Source organism: Penicillium cataractarum (genome assembly GCF_028827025.1).
Source record: "Penicillium cataractarum strain IBT 29864 chromosome Unknown utg000008l, whole genome shotgun sequence".
NCBI classification, from domain to species: Eukaryota; Fungi; Ascomycota; class Eurotiomycetes; order Eurotiales; family Aspergillaceae; genus Penicillium; species Penicillium cataractarum.
In genome coordinates, this window is record NW_026622744.1 from 2,359,299 (window position 1) to 2,384,536 (window position 25,238).

The following is a 25,238-nucleotide window of genomic DNA, read 5'->3' on the forward strand; positions in this document are numbered from 1 at the left end:
TTCCTCGGGCTCGGTTGAGCTAGAGGTATCCTCCGTAAGTTGGGTGGAAGTAGCTTGTGTGGACGTCGTCTCAGCTACGGGATCGGAGGAGGTTGTTGGTGCAATGGTGGATGTGGAGAATGCGGCTGTTGCACCTTCAGAGACATAGACGACGACTGGCTGGGTGACAATGTGTATAGAAGAGGAAGTCGTTGAAGCAGGAACTGCTTCAGATGAGACAGACTGTGTGTCTCCCGCCGAAGACGCGGAGTTGGCTGGACTGCTGGACAATACCGTTGTGGATGGTACTGTAGAAGACTGAGTCGCGCTTGAGCTGGTGGTAGTAGCAGAATCTGAGATAGGACCAACAATCCCAACACTTAGGCTTGTTGTCTGCACATCTGGAGTACTACTGGGAGTAGTGGCTGCAGCTGACGAGGCCGGAGTAGCAGGCGTAGTGATAGGAGCCGCTGACGTTGATTCCGTCGGGGATGTAGAAAATATCCCACTCGAGACGGATGATCGAATAGAGTCCGCGGCGAACGAATTTGTGATACTCGCTCCAAGAGTGGCTACAAGGCCACCAAGCGTGGAGCGAGCAGAGCCAGTGTTCGTATAGACTGGGATGTGCTGCCGTGAATCACTACTGTCAGTAGTAGATACTGCAACAGGAGTTGAAGATGGTACACCAGTGGTCTCCCGGGAGGTTGGCGGCTGGTATGTAGAAGATCCGGCCAGATGTGAAGAAGAAACTGTCTCTTTTGTGTTATGTGCCTCGGAGCTTGAAGCCCTTGCAGCAGACTGAGATGAACCAGCAGCTCTTGACGAATGAGGAGCAGCGGGCACATCAGATGAAGGTACAGGGCTTGAGGAACTTGGTGTAGACGTTGAAGAAGAGCTAGCGGTAGGCAAAGACGAGCTCACTCGTGTTGTGGCCAAAACGGAGGATGTCTCTGGCAGCGTCGATGAGGTGCTAGGAGTGGAAGAGGATCCAGTAACAACCGCAGGGAGGGGGCCCGAGGAGCCAGAAATCGTAGATGACGATGATGGAGAAGGTATGAGAGAAGATGCTCGAGTAGACGTAGAGGCCGTTGTAGGCACTGTAGACAAAGACGGCGGCGTAGAAGATGAGATTGATGAAGAAAGAGAAGGTGTTGTAGTAGCTGCTTCAGATGGAGGCGCAGAACTGGAACTAGGACTGGAAGTAGAAGTAGAGGTTGGCGAAGTAGACGAAGATGGTACGGTAGAGCTCGACTCCTCGCTGGCCGTCGATGAGGCTGCATTCCCACCCAGCGCTGGTGTAAAAGAGGAACTCGACGTAGTAGGAGCTGTTGAAGATGGCGATTCTGTAGAAGATGCCTCGACAGTAGAGGACGTCAGGAGCCACGTGGGTGTCACTGGAATGACAGTCAATCCACCATCATCGTCGTCATCTCCGCTGTCCTTCTGGAGAGCAGCAGGCGCTCCAGATACCATAGAGGTAGTCGATGACACGGCATTTGTCGCTAGCGGCACACTGGACGAGACGGCTTCCTGGCCTGGGGCAAGCGAGCGTGCAATCGGACCAGCCGAGCAGGACCATGCCAAAGCTAAGAGGGCTGTGTAATGAGCGAGCAACATGTTGATCAACGAGACTGAGAAGTATTGAAAATAATGGAAAGAGGGAAAGTGATCGCCAAATAGAACTAGAAGGCCAGAAAGAAAAGGGAAAGGAATTGGGAGTAATCAAAGGAGATATAAGAGACGGTGATAGTGAAACGCAATCAGTAGCAGGTAGAGAAGGGCATGACCAGTTGGGCAATTAGGCGCAAGACAGATTAAGAAACACCAAGAAGAGTTTGCTTCAAAGTATTGCAGTCAAGGATGGTCCAGGCAGAGGTCAATGTATAGCGAAAGATAGAATCAAAGAGAGACAGGCGACGAGATGAAGGCAACAGCCACGCCGAAGGCAGAACAAGGAAAGCAAAAAGAATGAGGCAACTTGAGACAACAAAAGAGAAGGTAGAGCACCAAACGGAAGAGAAAAGAAGAGAAAAGCAGCATTGTCGAGGCATTGGGCCGATGTCGCCCATTATGAACCAGCAGCCGTCAACCCGTCAAGCACCATTGTTTTGACACCGGCCGGTCCAGCCAGTTCCATTTCCTAGCAAAACCGTCATTACCAGGGGTCAGAGTGGAACGATGAGGTTTCAGTCTCGGCGAGAATAGAACTAGTCAGAGGAATGAAAGAAAGCAGAAGAAGAGAAAGAGAGAGGGTGATGGCGCGCGCGAGACAAAGCGCCGTTGCAGTTGACGCCGGAGAGGGATCGTGGATGCTGATTGGCTGGAAAGCAGAGGAGTGGGTCTGCAACAAACATGTAGAAATGGGCTGGATGAGCTGTGATTGGATCAAAGTCAATTAAAATTAGAACCTGCAGCTCAAAAGGCTGGGCATTCGGAGGCTCTCCTGGTTTATTTTGTGTCTGCAGAATCTGACCGAAGGCGAGGTGGTTATTATTGCTATCCTGCGATGGTCGCCACCAAGTTAGGGCTAAATGGGCGGATCCCAATAGCAACACTCCCTGAATTCTCATATTGTCAATGTCGATATTAATACTAAACTCTCATAACCAGTCAAAGCTCATCCAGGCTAAACTACTACGCCTTCACGGTAAAGGTTCCTCCAATCCCCTCAAACGATGAAATCTGTCCGAGCACACTCTTCGAGTCCCCGTAGTAATGCATCCGGTACGTGCCACTCTGCACGGGATTCGGATCATCCACACTGTAGTAGTCGTCCTCAATCTGCCACTGTAGAGTTACCTCGCTATACCCAAGCACAGTATTTGTACGTGTCCATGTAAACAGCAAGTTCCAGTCACGGTCGTTTCGAACAACCTCCCAGGCCCCAGAGTCCGTCTGTCGCTCTACAGCAGCATAGGTGGACTCCTGGTGGAGATTGTTGCGCGGGTTGGCGCCGACAAAAGTCGTATTGACGAGGTCCCCAGGTCCATAGGTCTGTTCTGCTGGGTTAGACACGACGTCGCCATAAGACTTGCCGATCGGAGGATTGTCGTAGACTACGCCAGTGATGAAGCTGAGCGAGTTGTTCGTGTTGATAGGTGGGCTGGGACCTGTTGGAATCGTGGGTAGCTTGGCGATATCAGAGGCGCTGCCGAGATAGGGGAGGTATGTGAGGGTGAGATTGATGTAGGCGGCGAGGGTGCTAGGACCATAGAGAGTGGAGGCACCCTCGTAGCGCTGGACGTTGTATTCCTCCTCGGTCGCGACATAGTGCGCATAGCTGTTTGATGGAGCGCCGAGCACGACCTGTGGACTTGACACACAGAGTGTGTCTTGAGCGGCTTGCGCAATGGCCGCCTTCCAGCGACGGCCAGACATCGTTGTAGCTTCACTGGTAGACACGATGATGAAGAGCTGACCGACTCGTAGAACTTGAATATCCACAATGTCGGCTGCCCACGCATAGGGCTCAGTCAGGGTTCCCACATCGAGGAGAATATCTTTAGCTCCCTGGCACTCTTGTTGCTCCTCCGTAGGCTGGTGGATAAATGCTCGAGCCACCTTCCACAGCGGATTCTCCGTAGCAGGACCGGTCGCATTCTGGGTAAAGTCAAATGCACCTGGCCCATCCGTCGTCCCCGCAGCGAAAGAATATCCTAGCGCGGCGGGACACGTCTTCAAAGTAGTGCCATTGAAGGGGGAGGGAAAGGTGTAGCCGTTCATGTCCTGATAGACATGGAAGGAGCGCACATCGGAACTACCAGCGAGGGCAGTGCCGGTGCTTCCAGAACTGAGCTGTCCATAGAGGGTCTTCGCTGCTGTATACTGGCGTTTGCCAATTTCGAAGCAGCTCTTCGCACCGTTATCTTTTTCACGGAAGAAAGGACCTCGACCATGGCAGGCCTCGTTCGTGCCAGATGATCCGGAAGAACCGCCGCAGGTACTATCTGCATAAGTGCACATTACGTTCGACCCGTCCTCGCACCACGCGCCCTCGACGTTCGGGCTCGTGTCGCCGACGTTAGATTGGGAGAACCCGATCACAGCGCCGTCGGCAAACTGCGAGTCATTTTCCACGCTACGTTCAAAGAGATACGCCGCGACTCCCTTGTTGTCACCGGTGACAATGGTGTTGTTGTTGTACATCGACGTGCCATGAACCGGGAACCAGGTCAATACAGCCGTAGTCTTGTTATCCGACTCACGATCGAAGCGCAAAAGTGTCAGCGTCTTATCCACTTTGGCCGAGTATTTGGCCTTTTCTTCCTCCGGGTTATGATCATAGGAGTAAGGGCTGCGGTTGATGTTGGCATCTTCTAGATCAATGGATCCGAAGGAAAGCCGTCCCGGAGTCAGACTCTCATGCGCACGCTTGATGGACAAGATAGTGCCGTCCACGATCGCTTGATAGCTCTGCTTGTCAAATCCCTTGGTCGGGATCTGTGGGAGCAAGTAATTCATCCACGCGCCGGGGCCAGAGTGAGAGTGCGTTCCCGTCAACGCAACGTTGTGCTCGCCATAGCGTGCATAGTCCCCACCCAGCGCAGCGAGTCCCTGCAGGACTCCATGTCTCACGGCGGTATCACCGGCGAGCGTGTCGAGTACCAGGTAAATGAACGTATCGTCGGGGTTGTTGGGGTCTGCGAAGATGAAGGCGCGCGAGTAGATTCTCTGCCGCAGACCCGTACCCAACTGATCTAGACTGGCGTAGCCATTAAAGTCGACTTCGACGACCGGACTAACACAGCATATGAGTGGGGGATTCGTAGATGATCAGATAGAAGATATTAAATCATACCCAGTCACATCTGCCTTACCGGCACCCACCAGAAATAGACCATCATCAGTCGCAGCACCGGCTCGGTTCCTCCACTGATTCAGATTTCTGTTAAAGCTTGACGATGGTACTTGATCCGTGTGGCGCATCACGGCAACCAACTGCATAAACACTAGCAGGGTCACGGTGACTGCGCCAAAAGCGGCACCTAGTCGAAGATTCGCCATAGTGTAGGTTGGAATGAAGTATAGATTAGAACATCAGACGTGCAGCTGAATTACGGGCTCCCTCAAACTGTAGATGTCCGAGGGATTATCAGTGATTTTGCAAAGCAAACAACCGAGGCCAGAGCGACATCCGAGTACTTAAGAACCAGAGTGATAGGCTCGGAGTCACGGAAAGCCCATGACGAAGGAGGCAATCAGAGGAAGTAGAAGATCATTGCTCAGACTTGGCACAGGTAAGCCTTCGGAGGTAAAGCCTACTGAAGATAGTGGAAATAGATTGCAGGAGAGGGGGAGAGAGTCGTATTGGAGCTAAGCGATGAGCGTGTGATGCGTGACGAGGAAGTTGCGAGCTGCGAGGAACAAGGCTCGAGGGATCGTCCTGCATGAGAACCCTTTTTCACATTCCGCGTGCCCAACTAGGTTTAGACTATGAGACTATAGGACTATACATGACTATCAGGCTTGCTTTTTGCACTAGCTTCCCCGCTCGGAGATGTATATGGTCCCGATATCTGACATATGTGCGGTAGCTGAGATGTACATAGATAGGTCTCAAAGTAGATGCCCACTCGCTAGAGTTAGTAAGGTATTACGAGTTGACTTCTCGCTTACCTGGATCAGCACTGCACTCAGGTACCGACATGATCCTGTTCGAGGAGATGATCAACAAGGTTACACCGCTGTCTGTTCAATCAGCTGTCATCGCGTGCCATTCGCTGGTCAGCGACGGGCCGAAAGACGATAGTTGGACCGTCGGAGGGCCAGTTGCAGCGGGGAACCGCCAATCCCAGTCAATATGGGGGAGGTCACGTGGCCAGTCTCTCCAAAGGATACTCACCGCCTTCATGGTGATCCTGGCATTTCCATCCAGCTTCAGATTCAGATTCACGTCGAACTCCAGTAACTGCAGTTACCATCCACAATCCTCAAAATGTCCCTCATCAACGAAGTTCACGACTCTCTACCATGTAAGCCACTCTTATCACCCCCAATCTCACATTTAAACCCGACTAATACCCACCAGACATCGACGCCGAGCCCTCGGCCGTCGCGCGCCAAAAAGCTCAGCAGCTCATCAACGCCGAGCTCGCCCCAGAACACTCTTCAACTCTACACCCATCCATCCCCGCCAGCCCAGAATCAAAATTCTCTCCTCTAATTCAACAAGAACTCGAACGCAAAGCCACGGGGGCTCCCCTCACCGGCGGCATCGACCTAACCCGCTACGAAGCCCCAGAACCACCAACCCGCACCTCCGACACGGATGTCCCTAACCTGCCCGAGTGGCGCGAGACCCTGCAAAAGGCCTACACTTCCAGCTCGCACTTGATCAAGCGACACGAGAATCTCACGCTGCTGGAGCAACACGGCAAGAACGCGTGGCTGATTGGAAACTCGCAGATGGAGGAGATTCTGCGTGGTATGGAGAAGGAATTGGCAGACACTAAGAGCGCCTCGGAGGAGGTCAATAAGCAGCGTAAGATTGCGCAGGATGCAAGCTTTGGCGAGTTGACTAGCCTTGAGGAGACGTGGAAGCGTGGTGTTGGCGCGGTGTTGGATGTGGAGTTGGCCTCGGAGGGCTTGCGGATGCAGATTCTGGAGCAAAGGCGGTTGGCGGCGCAGCAGCAGGCACGGTAAACGTCGTGACTGCAGGATTATTTGCAAACTTTTCCTTCTCCTCGCCAAGTGGAGTGCTGTGTTTCAAGGTCGGGTGTCACTGCGCGACGAAGAAACCCTTTCTTGGTTCGTGCTGAACTGTTGCACAAGGTTTGACCTGTGAGACAACCGCACTCGACACTTTGTATGGGCAGACTATCTGGCAGCACTTTTGTCATCCCTAGCGTATCATCGCGCAGGACGGCTAGACTACTTTCGAAGACCCTCTCAAGCTCGGGACGCACAATTTCTGTCCGTGTGAACACCCACTGCTGTCGCGTGTTCATCGATGATTTTGTTGATGCGATCCAATACCTCGTGTCGGTCACTTTAGCGAGATTTGCCTGGTGGTAAACATCTCGCCTGTTCTCACACTGGGAAGACCATGACTCGACAGCACGCCTTTAAGCTGATCCCTGAGATCTTGCCGTCAGAGACTGCAGAAGCTTGGCTTCTCTCCCCCGAATCACGGAGGGCAGATCATCTTCCAAGCCCCGCCTGAGCTGAGAAAATCAATGATTCAATATACCCACATTTCCATACATCTTGTTCTGTTTCGATAATAAATGGCTATCAATCCTTCCTACAAAAACAAAAGGTTGTACCAATACTCAATTAAACGCGCTTAGCTATGCCTGATAAAGATTCAAAGTATCACTGTCTTTCTTCACAACTTCTTCGCCGGCGAAACAAGCTTAACATCCACCCCCTCCTCAATCACAACCTTCTTCGCCTCAGCCTTCTCATTCCAATCAACCAACTCCTTACACATCCCCTCCAACGTCGTAATAACAGGTCTATACCCCAACCCCCCTCCTCAACCCCCCGTCTCGCCCTCTCATCATCTGCAATACAACAGACATCCGAAATAGCAAACAGCGACGGCTGAATCTGCACCAAATCCCCCGTCACCTTGGGCAAAAGCCACGGCAGCATCGCGTGCTGGACGTAGATGTATGCCTCGACTACGTAGGCTAGTAGCAGAAGGGGCAGGGGCTGGACGGTTGGGAAGGAGACGGGTGTGGAGGAAAGGGTTGTTAGGAGGGTGTAGACGTCGCTGAATGAGATTGCCGGGTTGGGGTCCGTTACGACGAAGGATTGTCCGCTTATGTTGGGGTTGGATTGTTTGAGGATGCGGGCTTCGTAGAGGAGGTGTGCTAGGGAGACGTTTTCGGCGTTGACGAAGCTTTGAATTATGGGGCGGACCCAGCTGTAGTTGTATATTAGTTTGGGAAGTTCAAATTGCGGGGTGGGTTTGAAGTTGTATTCCAGTGATGAGGGGGTTTGGTATACTTACGTCGGACCTCCACCTTTGCGAAGATACAGACCAGTAATCGTGTTGCTTGTATCATTTCCAATCCCATAAATTCCATTCGCGGGTCTGATGCAGCCAGTCCGGAATCCAGTAGTCGGGTCATCGGCTGCGCAGACAAGACGCTCCGCTTCAATCTTGGACACGGCATAGTTACTAAAGAACTCATCATGACGCTCCGGCAACTTCGCATCATCACTGAGAATCTGCAGCACACGGCGAGGCAGCTTCTCCCACGGCGCAATCCAGAAACTCGGCTTATGCAAGGTCACCGAGCCAGACGAGGTAGAGACGAAGCAAGTAGCGCCGCATTTCTTGGAAGCATTGAGTACGTTTTTGGTACCGTTCACGTTGACATTTGTGCATAGCGGGAGGTAGATCTCCAGACGCTCGAAGGCACGGATGGTCGCTGCGGTGTGGAAGACGGTTAGAGGGAGATTGGTGACTGTTTCTGGCCATGGCTGCTCGAAGGCGGTGTATACCCCGAGTTCGTCGGTGATATTGGTCTTGATAAAAGTCACGCCGCGGTCGAGGATGTCTTGTGTTGGTGGGAGAAGATCTAGGATTCGCAATGAAGCGGGATCCTCGCCGCGGGCGAGGAGATGTGAAACGATCCAGCCGCCCACGAGACCTGTTAGGATAGGAGTGTTAGTTGAAGATTGCTATGTTATTGGGAAGATCGAGGATTTGCTTCTTTAGTCTCTTGCTTCACCGTGGGATTTCAAATGAAACCGCACCATCGGGCAGAAGCAAAAGCAATGAGAAAGAAGCATGGAAAGTACACGAGATTGTCACGTACCCGATCCACCCACGACGATATAACGGCGCGACTGCTTCGGAGGCAGAGTATCGGTGATATCGACGGGATTATCAAGGGCCTTCTTGTAAGCTGCCTTGACTTGGTCGACCGTCCAGCGATGCGGGGAGGACTGGCGGGCCTGATCGGGGATCCGTTTCATGGCGGCGTTGACATGGTAGAGGTACAGCGCAGCGACGCCGAGAGAGGTGAAGATAATGGATATCATAGCTGTGGTGTGTAATTCGCGACTCGATTTGATCCACGTTCGAAGCGAACAATCTAAAGGTCGGATCGGGTGTAGAGATCGAGCTTCGGCGAATATGAAGCTCGAGATGGTGCACAGGGCACGCTCCTGGTGTTCACAGAAGTATGCAGTACAGGTTTGCAGATCGACCCCAAGCAAAAAACAGTCAAGAGGAAGCGATTACGGGGGAAACTCCAGGATCGCGGAGAGTGTCCGAGAGCAACAGGCGTGGTCAACACGAAACGGTCCAGTGGCTTGAATTGCGTAGACTTTGGTGTTCTGCAGCAAACGGGTATAGTTCGGGGGGAAGGTAGTTAGTAGGAGACAATAAAGAGAGAGAACACGATAGTTTTGCAGAACAGCAGAATCATATTTCATTTTATTGTCAAGTAGTCCAAAAACCCTCCATCTTTCGAAGCGACCTGTCCTGTTTCCCATCATTGGTAGTATTGCGAGCCACGACCCATCGACGCAATGTTGAGAAGGAAAACTGGGGTTTATTGTTTTTTTGCAGGGTCGCTTAGAGCTTAGTCGGTTCGGTTAGTTCTAAACGAGGCCCGTCGGTGGCTGTGGTTGGCTGGCCGCAACGTGGGTTTCCCCGAAAATACTTCGATGCGCGGCCACGAGGGGGGAATGGAAGCGAGCAGTCTCTTGAAATTTAATCGGGAATGGGACAGCGAGGGGGGAGGATCCAGTTGGTCTTTTAAGATTTTAAGGTCGGACGCTAGACAAGTTTCTTAGCGAAGTTCGAATGGACTGGATGGTCTGGGATGGTCTGGCCAGTGTCAGCCCGGTCCACTTTATCACCATGAAGGCCCCGAGGTTGAACCGGAGATATCATTACATCACCTAGACCTAGGTATTCCTAATGATATACAGTTCTTGATTATCCTATAATATCAATCAGCATGAAGATTATTTAAACAAAATACAGTCTTCTCGATCATGGATCATACAGTAGATCATAGTAGACTACGGAGCATGGGGACAATGGACATGGACAACTGGACAACTGTCTCCGTAGAGGGCAGTACAGGATATATGATCTTTAAAAATCATTTGAAAGACCTCTAAAATAATAACATTTCCAGTCCAAAATAATTCAATAGCTTCTCTGCAGAGATCTTTGTGATGTAATTATTGCTAGATCTCGATCCATTCTGAACTGACCATGTCGGAGCTTTTATCCTTGCGCCACCAAAAGTCTGCACACGCAGAAATCTCCCGCCACGGAATCATTTCCGTCTTTCCGCTTGCCGATATCAATTGCTCATTTCATGAAGATCGCACTTTTCTCTTAACGTCAAATCTCGCGAGTATTCGGAACAATCCATCGGCATGCCATGGCCCACTTTAACCAAATGATGCCGTCCGGAAGGTTGTTTAACCCGAAAACCTCTCCGTAAAGTGGCCCGACCTCGATATCAACGTATCCCGGCACTTGCAGTCCTACCAAAACTCTGTCCACTCCCCGCTTGCCCAGAATTCCATCGCAACGAACCCCGAACACTCAAACCCCCGCATCTTGGCCTTAACAGGGAAACCCCAAGTACAATGTCTCTACGTTCTGCTACGTTCTACGACTCGTTGACCCCCTGGTTCCCATACTTATCGTGATTGCACCTGGGGATGGTGTATTCGGCAAACCGGCACGCTAAGTGCAAGACCGTAATCCACTCGGGTGTATCCACCATCAAATGGAAAAGGGGGATTCCCGAGTTGCGACTGTGCTCGGCTTCAACTTGACAGCCGGGAAGCCCTAATGGGGACTTTTTTTACCCACGGGGAACATCTCCACGGAGTCCATTTGGAATAGAGGGGGAGGAGAATGGAGATAATGGGCAAGATTATAAGATAGGATAACTTTATAGAGTGTAAAGTAAGATACTGGATATCCTCAAGCCTCGAGTGGCGTGTACCTCGGTCTGCTTTCCGAGATCAACCCCCCTCGGCCCATCTTTTGGGCTCTCAATCCACACAAATTGCGTCCTGCTTGCTGCCCTGCAAGGCTTTGACCCTCGTTGTTACAGAACTTGGGCTTATCAATTGCTCTCCAATGCCCCACCCGGTCCGTGGTCATTCAAAAAATTTCCTTGTCTAGTGTCCACAGGTGAGGTAGAAAGAGTGCTTGTCACGACCTCGTGCTTGCAAACGATTTCACACTCTCTTCTTTCTTTCTCTGGCTCGCTGTGGTCGTTCTTTCTTGCTTGGGTCCCCGTAGATACATGGTCGACCTGGATCAGTGATCGATGAACAATCTACGACTAAAATCGCCGATTTCGGAGTATTTGAATATACTCCTGTTGTTCCTTGGGAGCTTGTAACGAGATAGCATCTCTCGTCAGCGGCGTTGGCCAGAAAGCAGTCAGCCCTAACAACGCCAAATACCACGCCACATCCGGGGACAAGGTCCCATTGCACTCCGGACAAGAAGCTATAAGCTTCCACACTGGGGCTCTTTTGTATAAGCAAATCTCGATTATCAACCAGAAGAATGTCGTCTCAAACATCCTCTTCCACAGAGGCCCCTTCACCCTCCGGCGAGAACGAGAAATGGCCGCGCAACACGGAGCGCACATCACGCGACTCCGACTCCATCCTTTCTGTCTCTTCGGCAGATACTGAGGCCGACCATGATGCATTGGGCAAGACGTTGACGGCGCGCACATCGCGGGTCTCAGATCACATGTCCCTCGCAGAGCGAGTGACGACTATTCCGACGAATATGACGGCCGATCCGAACTTTGAGGTTGATTGGGATGGTGAAGATGATCCTGAGAATCCGAAGAACTGGTCTTTGCGGTATAAGGCTATGGGATTGTTGTTTTTGTCTTGGAATACGCTTATAGTGTGAGTTTGCCTTGTATCAAATTGACTCTTTGCTGTTTCGGTCCGCCATGAGAACGAAAGAGCAAACTTGAGACATCGAATAGACGAGGGCATTTCTAACACAACAAATAGCGTCCTTTATTCAACATCCTATACCTCAGGCGTCGAGCTTATCGGCGAGGAATTCAACGAATCCAGCACTATCGTCACCCTCGGGTTAACATTCTATCTAATCGGTCTCGCCATCGGCTCCATGTTCATGGCTCCGTTGAGTGAAGTATACGGCCGAAAGCCCGTCTGCGTAATCTGTCTCGCCGTATTCACAGTCCTGATTATCCCATGCGCCCTGGCCAAGTCGGTAACGGCCTTGATCGTTGTCCGCTTTTTCGGCGCCTTCTTTGGAAGTGTGATGATTTCGACTGCGCCGGGTATGGTGGCTGATTTGGTGGATGATGACCATCGGGCGCTGGCTATTTCGATTTGGAGTATTGGGCCGTTGAACGGACCAGGTTTGTGCTCTTTCAGCTTGCTGTTTTTTTTAACATGACTGATGGTATTATATAGTGCTTGGCCCTGTTATCGGTGGTTTTGTTACGCAGTATCTGGGCTGGCGCTGGATGTGCTGGATTGCACTCATCCTCTCAGCTGTGGCCTTGGTTCTCGCTATGATTTTGAAGGAAACCTACGCGCCTACGCTGCTACAGAGGAAAGCAGCCCGACTCCGCAAAGAGACTGATGACTCGCGCTGGTGGTCTCGCTACGACCAAAAGGCCAGTCTGTCCGAAGTCCTGGCCTTGAACCTCAGCCGGCCGTTCGTGATGGCTGTGACCGAGCCTATCTGGTAAGATCTGATCCACGTCCTCTTAGAGATGCAACACCCAAACTAACCATCTTCTCCAGCATCTTCTGGAACATCTACATCGCCATCGTCTACGGCATCCTCTACCTCTGTTTCACCGCATACCCGATCGTCTTCCAAGACATCCGCGGCTGGGACCTAGGTTTCTCAGGCCTCGCCTTCCTCGGCATCGGCGTTGGTGTGCTCATCACCATCGCCTGTGAACCTCTCGTCCGCCGCCTAATCAACAGCCACGCAAAGGACCCAGAAACCGGCCGCGTCCACCCCGAAGCAATGGTCTCATTCGTCTGCATCTGCTCCGTACTCATCCCCATCGGCGAGCTCTGGTTCGCCTGGACCTGCTCCCCAGCCTCGATCCACTGGATCGTCCCCTTGCTCGCCGGCATTCCCTTCGGCGCTGGCAACACGGGTGTCTTCATTTACGCTTCCAACTACCTGACCTACAGCTACGGCATGTACGCGGCGTCCGCGCTGGCAGGTAACTCTGTCATCCGGAGTGTACTGGGCGGAGTCCTGCCGCTGGTGGGATCGTACATGTACGCTGACCTTGGGGCGAATTGGTCCGGCACGTTGCTGGGCTTGTTAGAGGTTGCTATCGTGCCTATTCCGTTCGTGTTTTATAAGTATGGACATAAGATCCGCATGAAGAGTACTTTGATTGTGCGCATGCAGGAGGATAAGAAGAAGTTGGAGGGGAAGCGGGCAAGGAAGACGCCGAGGGCGCAGCAGGGGTCTGTGGAGGATGTTGAGAAGCAGAGTGATAATGTCTAATACTGTCCCGGGGAAATTTTCGGTTTTTGGTCTTGAAGTGCTCTGATACCCATTTGTCTTTGCATCGGAGGTGTTTGAAAAGTGATGATGGTCGACAGATCGGCCGCTAAAAGTTTTTGCATGGGCGATGAGATGCATTAATCCCAATATTATGTATCACGAATGATTTGGTTTCATCATTAGGCATTTGGTTTCAGTTCTCGTAAAAATGTGGTTTCGAACCACCCAGTATAGCGCATGCGCTGCTCCACGTCTTGAGCATTGCGGAGAATGCGCTCGTACTCGCCCAGCGCGATAGCACCCGCAGGAAAGACCATCACGGCGTCGATATGCACCGGTCGAGGTGTAACCTTAACGGGAGCAGTCACAGTCTCAGAGGCTTCATTTGGTTGAGATGAGCTAAGCTGAGACGATGAAAATGACGGAGTAGGCGCGTCTGAATCTCGGATATAGCCTATCACATTCAACCAGGCGCCCACTCGAAGCTGCTCCGAGGTGAGGTCCTCGAGTACGGCATTGACATCCACGGAGACGGATTCTGCCTCTTTTTTGCTCCGTGGATAATTGTGTTCCAGAATTAAATTGCCGGTGTTGACATCATATTGCCTCACGCTAATGTTTAGATGTTAGATGTATGCCGTATATATACGTTCCTCGGACGTACCAGCCTAGAAAGCGGACTTTCGTATCAGTCGCTAGAGAAGGGAGATCACAGAGGAATACCCGGATCGAGGCACGCGGCCCGTTCATCCCTAGGATGAAGGGAAGATTTCAAATCTGAAAGTCTTCAGTTTTGCTTGGAGTTCCTCTAATAAAACTAGAGAAATTGAAGCCGTCGTCGACCAGTTGAGGCGGGTGCCACGTGACCAGTATCGAGCGTATGTCATCGGCCCAGCGAGGGGAATCACTCCCCTCCATTTTGGCTTCATCCGTGACTACGCCTGCGAACTCGTGATTCCTAAGGCTGTTGTGCCCTGGCCACCATTCTCGACTCTTTCATTAACCCCTCACCTCTTCTTTGACTCCATCCTCGATCTCACGCTATCGCCACGGCGGTAGTCTTTTGCCTGGTGCCTACCCTACCCACCTCCGCCATCTGACGTGCCGCACGCATCGCTGGCGCACCGCGAGAACCCCTGCACCAGTGCTGCCTGATCAGCTTTGATAAAACAACCGCCTACCCACCCACCCACTAGATCTCCCCCGACTCAAGTCGCATTTCGTCCGCAAAAATGTGGTCCTGGTTCGGCGGCGGCGCCGCCGCTCAGAAGCGCAAGGATGCTCCTAAGAACGCTATCCTCGGTCTCCGGGCACAGCTAGATTTGCTACAGAAGCGCGAGAAGCACCTGGAGAACCAGATCGCGGAGCAAGACGCCGCAGCGCGGAAACACGTTGCTACGAATAAGAATGGTACAGTGCTTCAACCCGGGACCCCGCAAAACAAAGTTTGAAGTCGGGTCGTGCATACCAATCTACACGGGCGATAAGGGCTAACATTGTTTTTTCTTGAATCTTATAGCCGCGAAAGCTGCGCTGCGACGGAAACATCAGCATGAGAAGAACCTGGAACAGACCTCGGCGCAGGTCGTCCAGCTCGAGCAACAGATTTATTCGATCGAGGCGGCGAATATCAACCACGAGACACTCCAGGCTATGAAGTCGGCCGGTGACGCTATGAAGCAGATTCATGGCGGTATGAGTCTGGAACAGGTTGACGAGACGATGTATGTGATGAGTGCCCGGGAGACGAGCGACCCTGAATTGAAGACGTGGAATCTGGGAAAGGGTACGTTTGCTGATTATTTTCTTGTAGGGACAAACTCCGAGAACAACATCTACTCAGCCAGGAGATCGGCGACGCCATCACGAACATCCCGCTGGGCGAGCAGATGGACGAGGGAGAGTTGGACGCCGAGTTGGAGGGATTGGAGCAGGAGGCGATGGACGAGCGCATGCTCAACACTGGACCTACGCCGGTGGGAACTCGGTTGGAGGGTCTACCCGCTGCTGGAAATACGGAGCGTAAGTTCACATACCCTAAGCTATTACGATGGTCATCAAGGAGCGCCGTACTAATGACAAACAGTCAACAAGCCACACGCAACCGAGGAAGAAGACGAGGATGCCGAATTGGCCAAGCTCAGGGCCGAGATGGCCATGTAGCCAGTCCCCGGTTCTTGAATATTAACATACACATTTGCACATCCTCTTTGTCTCGTCTCTCTTGGTGCGGGGGAGGGGGTTTTCCTGTCTTCATCACCCATGCATTGGATGCTTTTCTATCTCCGTTTTTTGTCTTGCGAGCAAGCCCTGTATTTCGTTTCCTTTTTTTCCCACGTATCCTGGCGCTAAGTGTTTTGACTTGAATGTTCTTTCTCTTTCCCTTATACATTTTCAATATGGCTCAGAACCTCTCTTCAGATCGCGATTGCTCTACTCCCACCTACCTCATATGTTCCCGTCTTAAATGACGCAGCAAACCAACCGAGTCTGCTGTGCTCTTTTCTTTTCTACTTTGTTCGTTCTCTTTGGTCACTGATTCACTTCTCATAATTGACTCGTTTTAGATATGTTACATCTATGTAAGGACTTGCAATATAGTTAATCTTTCATACCCCTACATCGGACCTATTCCATCCCTGGAGGCTCTGTAGAATTTGAGCGGTCATAGTTCATGGCATCGTACCTACTAGGCTAGCCTTCTGTGCACGGGAGCTCGAGAGGCGGAATCTGAGTATAAATCAGGAATGAATACAGGGTCAATGGACAGTTCATAATCGTCAGAACCGCCATGAGAGATGCCCTATCAGACTTATCCATTACTCTCATATCTCAACAAGGTCATACAAAAGCATCTAGTGGTCAAATCGAGCCAGAAACCCAGAAGTACGGTAAACACGCTTCACTGCCCAGAACACAGCTAGCCAATACGGCTTTTGATACTTATTACCAAAAGCACCAAGAAAACTCAAGTCTTGGAAGAAGAAAAATAGGTAATAGCATTTCCCAAGAAAGAAAACTCCCATGGCATGTTTTTGAAATTCCCGCCATGATTGAATTGAATCCACACCCATTCCCATGCTAAATCCGTGAAAAAAAAACCCAAAAACAAAACCGTCATCCAGAAAAACAAAGCAAAGCCCATCACCCGTAGCAGATCACGCCTCCATGGAAAAGAAAACGTGACTCCATTTAGAACGAGAAAGATTCGAAGCAAAAGCGAAAGTGAAACGAAAGGGAGAGCGAGTAAGACTGCAGATACCTTCGGAAGGGTTGAAGCGTGTGCTTCGCTTCAGCTTCAAGGGTACCAAGCGTAGCTTTTTGACGGCTGTGCGCGCATACCATCCTGAGCCTCGGTGTTCCACTTCGACTTCCACTGGATCTCACGGGCTGCTGCATCGATCAAGGCGTCCTTGCAGTCATCAGGTAGAAGAGCAAGGATCTCGGGCGTCATGAACTCCGGGTGCTTGGGATTGGCGATGCTGGCCAGACCATTGGAGTTCAAATTGCGCAGGTCACCGTCTGGGCCGGGAACGCCCATATTAGAATATGGAGGTGCCTCGTAGACAATGTCTGTGACGACGTAGCGGTCGGAGATGTGGGAGGCGACGGGTGGGAAGATGGTGGTGTTTTCGGTCTGCTCGTCAGGCTTGTCGGTGGAATCAGTGGGCTCGGCAGATGCAGACTGTGTGTCTGTGGTAGACTTCTTGTTCGTGATGCTGAGCGTGGACATGAGCTCGGCGGTGGTGCGCACGTCAGAGGGTGGTACGCGCTCCCAGCGAGCGTGCGTTGGTTGCATGATTTGCGGGTATTGCATGGTGTTGGTGTGGACGTCGTAAATGCCGTCCATTGTTTCGCGGCGGATCTCAACGAGCTTGGAGTTGAATTGGCTAGATTGGTCAGGTCAGTATAAAGAGTCTTCCAGTTGATACTGGCTTGGCAGATTCATGTATGAGGGCTCACCTTGCAGCACGAGCGTGCTCAAGCATCCAATTCTCGTCCGTTACCGGAATCCGGCGCTTCTTGGGATCGAGAGGCTTTCCACCAGCCATTGGCACCGAAGGTGCGTTCGTATGGTACACGCTACTAGCACCATGCCATGCGACATACTGATTGCGGTTGTATGGCTCTCCAGGAGCGGGGAGCTTGTCCTCTGGGACAGCCAAATCTCCCTCCACATCACCGCGCTCCCGAGCAGCTTGCTCATCATAGTCGTCGGAGATCTTCTTACCGCCAACGACAATCTTGGCGCCGAACTCACGGAACACTGAGCGCGCCGTGACCACACCGATAGCACGACCCTTGTACGAATGCGGGATGATATCTCGCTCAATCAGGTCGCGCTTGGCATCGTCATCAATGATGATCTTATAAAGCATCTTATGCTTTTGGAAGAACAAATACGAATCTCGGAAACCGATGCATCGCGCTGGCTCGGTTGACAGCATGTAAAGCTTGTCATCACGGTTGAGGATGGTGAATGTGCGGACACGGTATTCGCGGCCTCCGAGGAGATGACCATTCTCGTCGACCTTGCTGTCACCCACCGGGTTTGGTGGGAGTGCGACTTCATCTCCAATAACATCCATCATATTTCCTTCCTTGTCGACGGGGACCTGGGTGTTGTGGACTGGTCCGCGATTACGTGCCCAGCGGCCACCGCTTGCGGCGGGGCGACCTCGTCGGCGCTTGACAGGAGTTGTGACGCGAATCGGGGTTTGGGAGCCATCTGGCGCATCCCAGTCTGGTGGGCGGTTCTTGGGGGGACGACCGAGACGGCGTTTGCGCGGGATAGCGGGACGACCAATAGCGTGAGTAGGTGTGTCTGCGTCGCCTTCAATCTGCGTGGTGTCTTCGGCAGCAGGAGTTGGGGCGTTATTCTCTTCCCCCTTGGATTCGCCTGGCGTGTCGGCCTGCGCTTCATCCGCGTCTTGGTCGTCGGCTTCGGGCTCCACATCGGGATCGTCATCGGGGGAATTTGGTTCTTCAATGGGAGGCGACGAGGGCTGCGACGGAGGCGCATCTACCATTTCCTCGTCCGAAAGGTCTGGTAACGTTGGAACATTTTCTGGGGGATCTAGTTAGTCGCAACGCGTTTCACAGGGGCAATTGAAGTTATAAAGTGGGTGGCTTTGAAAGCTTTATCGATCTAGGGCACTTACTCATAGACTTGGCAGCCGCTTGGGCAGCCGCCCTGAGCTTTCGAGGCATTTTGGCAATAACTCGTGGGGGCTCAATGCATAAGGCGATATCCGTCCGGTGTTGAAACGGCGAGCTGTTTTGGCAAAACCAATGATTCCGATATGATCACGTGAGGGTATATATCTCACGTGAATGTGGCATTAATTTTCACCGCCTTGGAGGCTCCAGTCTCACGTGATATATGTCGATCCAGGGCATGTGATCAGCCCTGAGCCCTCCCCTTCCCATGACGTCAATTTACCCCTCCTCCTCGATGAGCTTGGGCAGCGGGTTGCCTCCAGCACGGTGGATCAGCAGGCCTGGGGCATGATTCTAGACTCAACACAGCCTCCCCATTGTAGTATTGATTACCAGCAGTCAATGATTATTGTGTAACTGGAGTATAGAACAACAGCACAGGGAGGGTTACAAATTCATCATTGCGGCACGATGAGCTCATGCTCGGGATTGCCATACAGATTAGCCTACTTCAACCAGAAAGGTTCACCGGGCGGCTAACTAGCTCGCCGTTCTCTCCCGAAGGGATCGTGCTTTAGCACTGTTTAGTGTGGCTGCTAGCACGGGTTCTAATCACTTACTTTGAACTGTTGCAGCTGCCCTACCGGAGAGCTAACCTCCGAAGACATGATATGACTGGCTGTGTGTGCCGGCTTTAATACCCTTAGCTATGTACAGAGACATTTTTGAACTCCTTTAAGCTGCCATTATTGGTTATCATTGTGGTTGTTTGCTGGACCCTTCTCGTCATGCTTCGCAGTAATAGTTTGAGCATATACTATGTACCATGATAGGCATTATCTACAGACAGCTTGCTGCCAGAGTCATGATCACATGCAACTCTATATCCAAGTCATCCCTGTCCTTCCCTCCTATTAGACTAACTACAGTAGTCAGAAGAAACCTGCTTTGAAGAACTTCATCACCGCTTAGACCCGACCAAATATACTGTGATCTACTGGCTCGGATCTGAGACCTGAGCATGCTGCGTCGACATTTGACACTACAGCAAGCCCTCCTGTCAAATATGTCATTCTGCACCCTTATCAGCCAATCCAAGGGTCCTTTGCTGCTCAACGCTTCCAGAAATGTCTGTCGGGTCCTTTGCATGCAGCGGCAACGGACCTCCTCTCAGTAGCCTCGGAAAGAGAGTCGGGTGCAGGGCTAAACATGGCTGCATTGCTGCGCGGCTGGCGATCGTGGCACAGCATGACAACTGACAGATGACCTGCGAATAGGAATCTCCGTCGCTATTTTCAATTCCAAGTTTGAGGTCAATGGATTTACTAAGGTAGGCATTATTCATGCAGATGATGTTTTGCCGCTGGCGTGCAGGACCAACGAGGTAGTAAGGAGGTACATAGCTAGTGGCTAGTAAAGGAGAGCACTCCGTACTGTCGCGAGGACTGGCATGCTGAGGCACTACCTCGGAGAGCCCGAGGAACTTGGAAGATCTTCGTAGATTTTAGTACCGTGGAATTAGCTGACCTAATATCAACTCTGAATGTCCCCTGTCTAAAGTAGCGATTGAGGTACCACGGCGATCCTAGACTATAGTAGAGAACACCCCAAGAATTAGAACTCACGTACCATGTCTCTTACCCTGGTCAATCAGCGAACGAGATCTCAGGATCCGTTTTCCGATACGATATCGATATCCCGTTCGTTTCCCCTCGTGGGAGAGGACACGATGAGGGGCAGACGCAGATCCTCCCCCGCCCTAGAGATGAATTTACTTTCCAAACGGACCAACATCTTCCACAGCTCATAGAGCAGCGTTGCTTTGTCCCTTTTTAGCCCACTACTCATGATCCTCCCTCACAATTTCTATCATACTGTAACAAGCTTGCATCATTTTCTGTGGTATGTACATGACCACAACCTCCGCCTAATTCATCCATCCATCCAGCTCGAACTGGTATAAGCTTAGGGACCCCCTCAAGGTGGGCCATGACGCAATTAGTGGAGATCACCGGGCGTCTGCACTTCAATAGTCTCCTACTCTTTGGGTAACTACCATGAGAAAGCCCGCAGCCTATCGAAGCTACCGCACATAAAGTCCGAAATGGACCACATACCGCCCCCCAAAAAAGACGCGGAAGTAATTCAAGCGCCACGGGGATTGGGCACGGGAGGGCTACGACGACTGGAAGGAATGTAGCGATGGACAGTTACCTTCTTCCATGCAAGGGGAAGGCCCGGCACGAAGCTGGGCGCCGCACGATCGCGATTATTTTAGTAATATGGGAATTGCCGATCGGAATCGATCATGGTTACACGAGGTAAATATCCATGGGCTGTCAGGGAAGAAGAAAGAGGATATGGAAGAGGTGCCATGGGGTCGAGTCTCCATCCCGAAGATTGAGAATCGGACTGTGACAGGGTCCCCACCATTTGAGAGACGAGAATCTACCGAGTACATACTGTACTTTGTACCCCGCCCCTCAAAGCGGAGATGGCGGAGATTCTCGTGCATTCGGTTAGGTATACGCGATAAGGGAAGCGAAGAAAAAGTTAACAAAATGAAAGAAAAGAGTTCAAATATGTGTATGCAAGCCTTGTAGAGCTTATGAGTTGGTGGAATATAGGTTTCATTGCGTGCTATTCTTGTCGAGTTAGCACATGAACACCTGCAGTTCTGCTGATAGGCATCCCAGGTGTCTCTCTCTGCTTCAAGGACTCGATAAATCTGGATTCTAGGCGGCCATCATATGCTGATTCTTCTCGATCAGCCTTGTCGTGTTTTGGGGAGAAATACGACAAGAACTTGTTAGGTTTTTTTTCTTGATGCTCTGTGCTCGACCGTGGCTGATGCAAATCGTGGGCATCTATTGGATGATCCCCAATAATGAAAGAATAAAACGATAATCAATTTAAACAATGATCTTCAGAGTAGTAATCATCATAGTTAATTTCAATAGCTGAATAACTCAAATAATTGCCAATTATTTTCCCATGAAAATCCACATCTATTATTGGCTGGCTGGTACGCTCAATAATACTCCGTCCCATGCAGAACAGTATGTACTGTACTCTGTATAGTCTTGACGGAGTATACGGAGTAACCGAACAGGAATAATCAGTCCGCCACTTTGAGGGGGACAGCTAAAATGCTCCACCAGGGTTTGCCTTGACATTCTTTGGATCTGGGTTATGCCCTTTTTTCTCGCCCTCCATTTTCTGGTTGGTTTGATCTCCACTTTGAGGGATTTGCCTCCCTGCCGGTCTGCTGAGTTTGGGGCTCGGTCGCTCTCCGGACTGGTGGATTTGGCCGTGGGAAAGAGAGGGCGAGCTGATCGGACAGGTAAAGGATGAGAGAAGGATAAGTATGTCTCGAATGACGAAAGATATGACTATGGCTTGTGGTTTCTTTGAACTACTACTAATTAAATTTCTATCAACCATGTCACTCTCTATACAAAGAACTTTTCTTTTCCATAGAAAACGCCCCCCGTCTTATTCTAAACCAATCCCACCTGCACTCAGCTGATGGTCAGCCTTTTTTTTTCTCTTCAGGTCTTTGGCCTAGTGTTTGACTCGTAGCCACAGCCCCCGTCTCCCTAAAGAGAATAAAAAGAGAATAAAGAGCCCAATGGCCGAATGAAGAATCTCCTCCCACGTTGGCGGGGGACAATTCTTTGGTTCCGACCTGCTTAAAACCATCCGAGTCCACTCGAGTCTTTTCGAAGTTCTACTTGAAAGAACTCGAGACATCTTCTTAATTTATTATTATTTTTTGAATCACCAGTGCTATCTTCACCGAGGGGTTTCCTATCACACTACTTACTAGATCCCCACGACCGGAGAGCCGAAGCCGATCGGGGACTCCCATCCCGCAATCTCCCTTAGCTCATCATCGGGCGGCGTCAAAGTTTCTTTTTTTCTCCCCTCAACCACCACTACATCCCCGTCATCGCCATTTCTCTTCCTCTCCTCCTCCACTTCCCCCACCCCAAACCTCGCCTTCTTATCTTCTGGCGGAGGTCTCGTTGATGGAAACGCAATGGCTGCTGCGAGTGGAACTGAGTTGCACGCCGACGGCGACATGAAATCGCCCAAGTGAGTCACGCTGCTCTGAAACTCGTCACTTCTTTACCCTTTTCCCACCTCTTCCACTTCCCTCTTTTCTTTCTCCCCCCATCCAGGCCGACTTTTGTGGCGGGGGAAGTTCAAGGAAAAAGTCGGTCTCGGGACTTCGAGGGTTGCTCAAAAAAGAGGGTCCGCCATCCCCTCTCCCCTCACACCGCATTGCATGGACTATCATTCCCTGCAGACCTTGTCTCAAAGAGGGCCTACTCCGGTCTATACAGAACTCAAGATCCTATGGTTTTGGTTGAAATCCAGCCTTCGCTCTCCTCCGCCGACTTTGGACTTAACCGGACCTTTCCTGCAAAAAAAGAAAGGAATCTGAAGGATCGTCCCGGTCGCACGTGGAGATCTTGGAAAGATCTGGAAATGACCGATCGTTGATCTATGTCTCGATATAAATCGCGATTTCAACCCCAGCGCTCCGTTGCCTGCACACACTTTTTTGACCATGGCGAATGCTAATCTCGTCCACCCTTATAGCTCCAGCCCCGAAGACGACATCCCAGACCAGATTGGGTCAAACGGGTCCACTCCTACGGGCATCGCAACCCCTCAGCCCGATCCCGCGGACAAGCGTCTGCCTTCCATCATGCATAACTACTTCCAGGTTGGTTCTTTCTCTGGTGATAAAGCGAATTTGCCTCGATTCTGGTCATATCTCTCGAAATCTTCCTCCGACCCCTCTCCATCACAAACACCCCCACCTTCCACCTCTCCCACCACCACTCATCACCCGGGCACTTCCTCCGAGTCCTTCGTTATGATGGAGCGGGAGGATGGAGAGGGGTCTGATCAGATGGAGGTGATACCTTCTACCAACTTGCCCACTCCGCCGCATTCTTTACTCCAACAGGAGTCGGACGAGATGGACCTTGCGTCGAGTCTCGAGAAGAATGACGGGTCTTCGATATTTCATATTTTAAAGAAATATCTCGCCCCGCCCACCACCGCCCCTCCTTCTCGCCGTCAAACTTCCCTACCAGTCTCCAGCGTCTCTGATGACCCCGTTCTTGCTTCACATTTCTCCAATCCATCTATTCCTTCTGCTTCTTCAGATGCTTTCTGCCCTTCCGAAGCTCCCTTACTCGACCACGAGATGCCGCATGTTTCTATATCTTCCGAGAATCTTGCCAAGCTGACTGGAAACGCACCCGATGGGGTGCGTCTCAAGAATACCCCGCCGTTGACTCCCCGGGCCATGTCCAACGAGGACCAATCGGCCGACAAAAAGTCCGTCACCTCCGCCCCGCACGCCAGCGGATCCGAGGAGTTGCAAGAGGAACAGCAACGGCAAGAGCAACAACCACACTCGGATGGTATGGACAGTTCCACCGACGAAATCGCCATGAAGCTCGACGAGGCTTTCCCTCGCCAATCCACCGCCTCCCCGCAAAATGGAGCTCCCGTGGGACCGCTGAAGGGAAAACTGTTTGTGAAGATTTCCGAGGCTCGCGGATTGCGGGCTAGTTTCGATCCCTACGTCGTTTGCGTCTTCGAGTGGAATGAGTATATCTCCAAGGGTGCTCGAACTGGGGAAGAGGAGAAGAAACGGCGGCAAATGCAGTCGGATGCCGAGGCTGGGATTCCCATGGCCATTCCGATGAAGAGCCGCCAAAGTAGCTACAACAGTGCTCTGGACGGCCACGATCACAAGGGCCGAACCCCCGTGACGGATCCCCATTGGGATCATGAGGCGGTCTTGTAAGCGTTTTGCCCCCACGTCCCCTTTGTTTCAATTCCCATCTTCGCTAACAGTCCATTGTAGTGATGTACTTGGCGACCAGTCCGAGGTCGATGTTACCGTTTACGACCGCAGTAACCAAGAGGCGTTCCTGGGTCATGTGCGCCTCGCCATTAACCTGAAGGAAGATCACAGCCGACTGGAAGGCTGGTTCCCTCTGGTTGCTCGTGCTGCCGGGGATAGCCAGGTGTCGGGTGAGATCCATCTGCAGATGCGATTCGAGATGACGGAGCGCAGACAGGTGGGCCCCAGTGACTTCCACATTCTGAAGCTTATCGGCAAGGGAACCTTTGGCCAGGTCTACCAGGTGAAGAAGAAGGATACCGAGCGGATTTATGCCATGAAGGTTCTATCGAAGAAGGTGATTATCCAAAAGAAGGAGGTGGTACACACGTTGGGCGAGCGCAACATCCTCGTGCGCACTGCAACGACGGCTTCGCCTTTTATTGTTGGACTGAAGTTCTCGTTCCAGACCCCCACGGATCTATACTTGGTCACCGATTACATGTCTGGCGGTGAACTGTTCTGGCATCTTCAACGAGAGGGCCGCTTCCAGGAGGCCCGTGCCAAATTCTACATTGCCGAGTTGATCTTGGCACTGCAGCATCTGCACGATCACGATATCGTGTACCGTGATTTGAAGCCGGAGAATATCCTGCTTGATGCAAACGGTCACATTGCCCTGTGTGACTTTGGCCTTTCCAAGGCTAACCTGAGCCAAAACGACACTACCAACACTTTCTGTGGTACCAC

General features: G+C 51.5%; 9 protein-coding genes across 9 annotated transcripts; 5 read left to right on the top strand and 4 right to left on the bottom strand.

Annotated features, from left to right (window-relative positions):
• Nucleotides 1–659: 659 nt before the first annotated feature.
• On the top strand, nucleotides 660–1,585 carry N7496_009996 (uncharacterized protein; the record flags this gene model as incomplete). The annotated part of the gene is made up of 2 exons (XM_056702909.1): nucleotides 660–696; nucleotides 819–1,585. The coding sequence occupies 2 exons, from the start codon at nucleotides 660–662 to the stop codon at nucleotides 1,583–1,585; spliced, it is 804 nt and encodes a 267-aa protein (XP_056551909.1).
• Nucleotides 1,586–2,616: 1,031 nt separating this feature from the next.
• N7496_009997 (neutral/alkaline ceramidase) lies at nucleotides 2,617–4,986 on the bottom strand (the record flags this gene model as incomplete). The annotated part of the gene is made up of 2 exons (XM_056702910.1): nucleotides 2,617–4,720; nucleotides 4,781–4,986. The coding sequence occupies 2 exons, from the start codon at nucleotides 4,984–4,986 to the stop codon at nucleotides 2,617–2,619; spliced, it is 2,310 nt and encodes a 769-aa protein (XP_056551910.1).
• Nucleotides 4,987–5,917: 931 nt separating this feature from the next.
• N7496_009998 (pre-mRNA-splicing factor SPF27 family protein) lies at nucleotides 5,918–6,624 on the top strand (the record flags this gene model as incomplete). Its single annotated transcript, XM_056702911.1, has 2 exons — nucleotides 5,918–5,954; nucleotides 6,011–6,624. 2 exons carry the CDS (start codon nucleotides 5,918–5,920, stop codon nucleotides 6,622–6,624), a joined length of 651 nt encoding a protein of 216 aa, XP_056551911.1.
• Nucleotides 6,625–7,309: 685 nt separating this feature from the next.
• N7496_009999 (putative 3-beta hydroxysteroid dehydrogenase/isomerase family protein) lies at nucleotides 7,310–8,979 on the bottom strand (the record flags this gene model as incomplete). The annotated part of the gene is made up of 4 exons (XM_056702912.1): nucleotides 7,310–7,417; nucleotides 7,504–7,852; nucleotides 7,940–8,585; nucleotides 8,754–8,979. The coding sequence occupies 4 exons, from the start codon at nucleotides 8,977–8,979 to the stop codon at nucleotides 7,310–7,312; spliced, it is 1,329 nt and encodes a 442-aa protein (XP_056551912.1).
• Nucleotides 8,980–11,491: 2,512 nt separating this feature from the next.
• On the top strand, nucleotides 11,492–13,456 carry N7496_010000 (MFS transporter; the record flags this gene model as incomplete). The annotated part of the gene is made up of 4 exons (XM_056702913.1): nucleotides 11,492–11,847; nucleotides 11,959–12,335; nucleotides 12,391–12,667; nucleotides 12,727–13,456. 4 exons carry the CDS (start codon nucleotides 11,492–11,494, stop codon nucleotides 13,454–13,456), a joined length of 1,740 nt encoding a protein of 579 aa, XP_056551913.1.
• Nucleotides 13,457–13,635: 179 nt separating this feature from the next.
• Nucleotides 13,636–14,206, bottom strand: N7496_010001 (nuclear telomere cap complex subunit Ten1; the record flags this gene model as incomplete). Its single annotated transcript, XM_056702914.1, has 2 exons — nucleotides 13,636–14,068; nucleotides 14,121–14,206. 2 exons carry the CDS (start codon nucleotides 14,204–14,206, stop codon nucleotides 13,636–13,638), a joined length of 519 nt encoding a protein of 172 aa, XP_056551914.1.
• Nucleotides 14,207–14,688: 482 nt separating this feature from the next.
• Nucleotides 14,689–15,619, top strand: N7496_010002 (ESCRT-III subunit protein SNF7; the record flags this gene model as incomplete). Its single annotated transcript, XM_056702915.1, has 4 exons — nucleotides 14,689–14,866; nucleotides 14,976–15,180; nucleotides 15,270–15,478; nucleotides 15,543–15,619. 4 exons carry the CDS (start codon nucleotides 14,689–14,691, stop codon nucleotides 15,617–15,619), a joined length of 669 nt encoding a protein of 222 aa, XP_056551915.1.
• A 1,135-nt stretch (nucleotides 15,620–16,754) lies between these two features.
• N7496_010003 (chromatin structure-remodeling complex subunit RSC7) lies at nucleotides 16,755–18,667 on the bottom strand (the record flags this gene model as incomplete). Its single annotated transcript, XM_056702916.1, has 3 exons — nucleotides 16,755–17,346; nucleotides 17,420–18,533; nucleotides 18,619–18,667. The coding sequence occupies 3 exons, from the start codon at nucleotides 18,665–18,667 to the stop codon at nucleotides 16,755–16,757; spliced, it is 1,755 nt and encodes a 584-aa protein (XP_056551916.1).
• A 3,991-nt stretch (nucleotides 18,668–22,658) lies between these two features.
• Nucleotides 22,659–24,449, top strand: N7496_010004 (Serine/threonine-protein kinase SCH9; the record flags this gene model as incomplete). Its single annotated transcript, XM_056702917.1, has 2 exons — nucleotides 22,659–22,714; nucleotides 23,225–24,449. 2 exons carry the CDS (start codon nucleotides 22,659–22,661, stop codon nucleotides 24,447–24,449), a joined length of 1,281 nt encoding a protein of 426 aa, XP_056551917.1.
• Nucleotides 24,450–25,238: the final 789 nt, after the last annotated feature.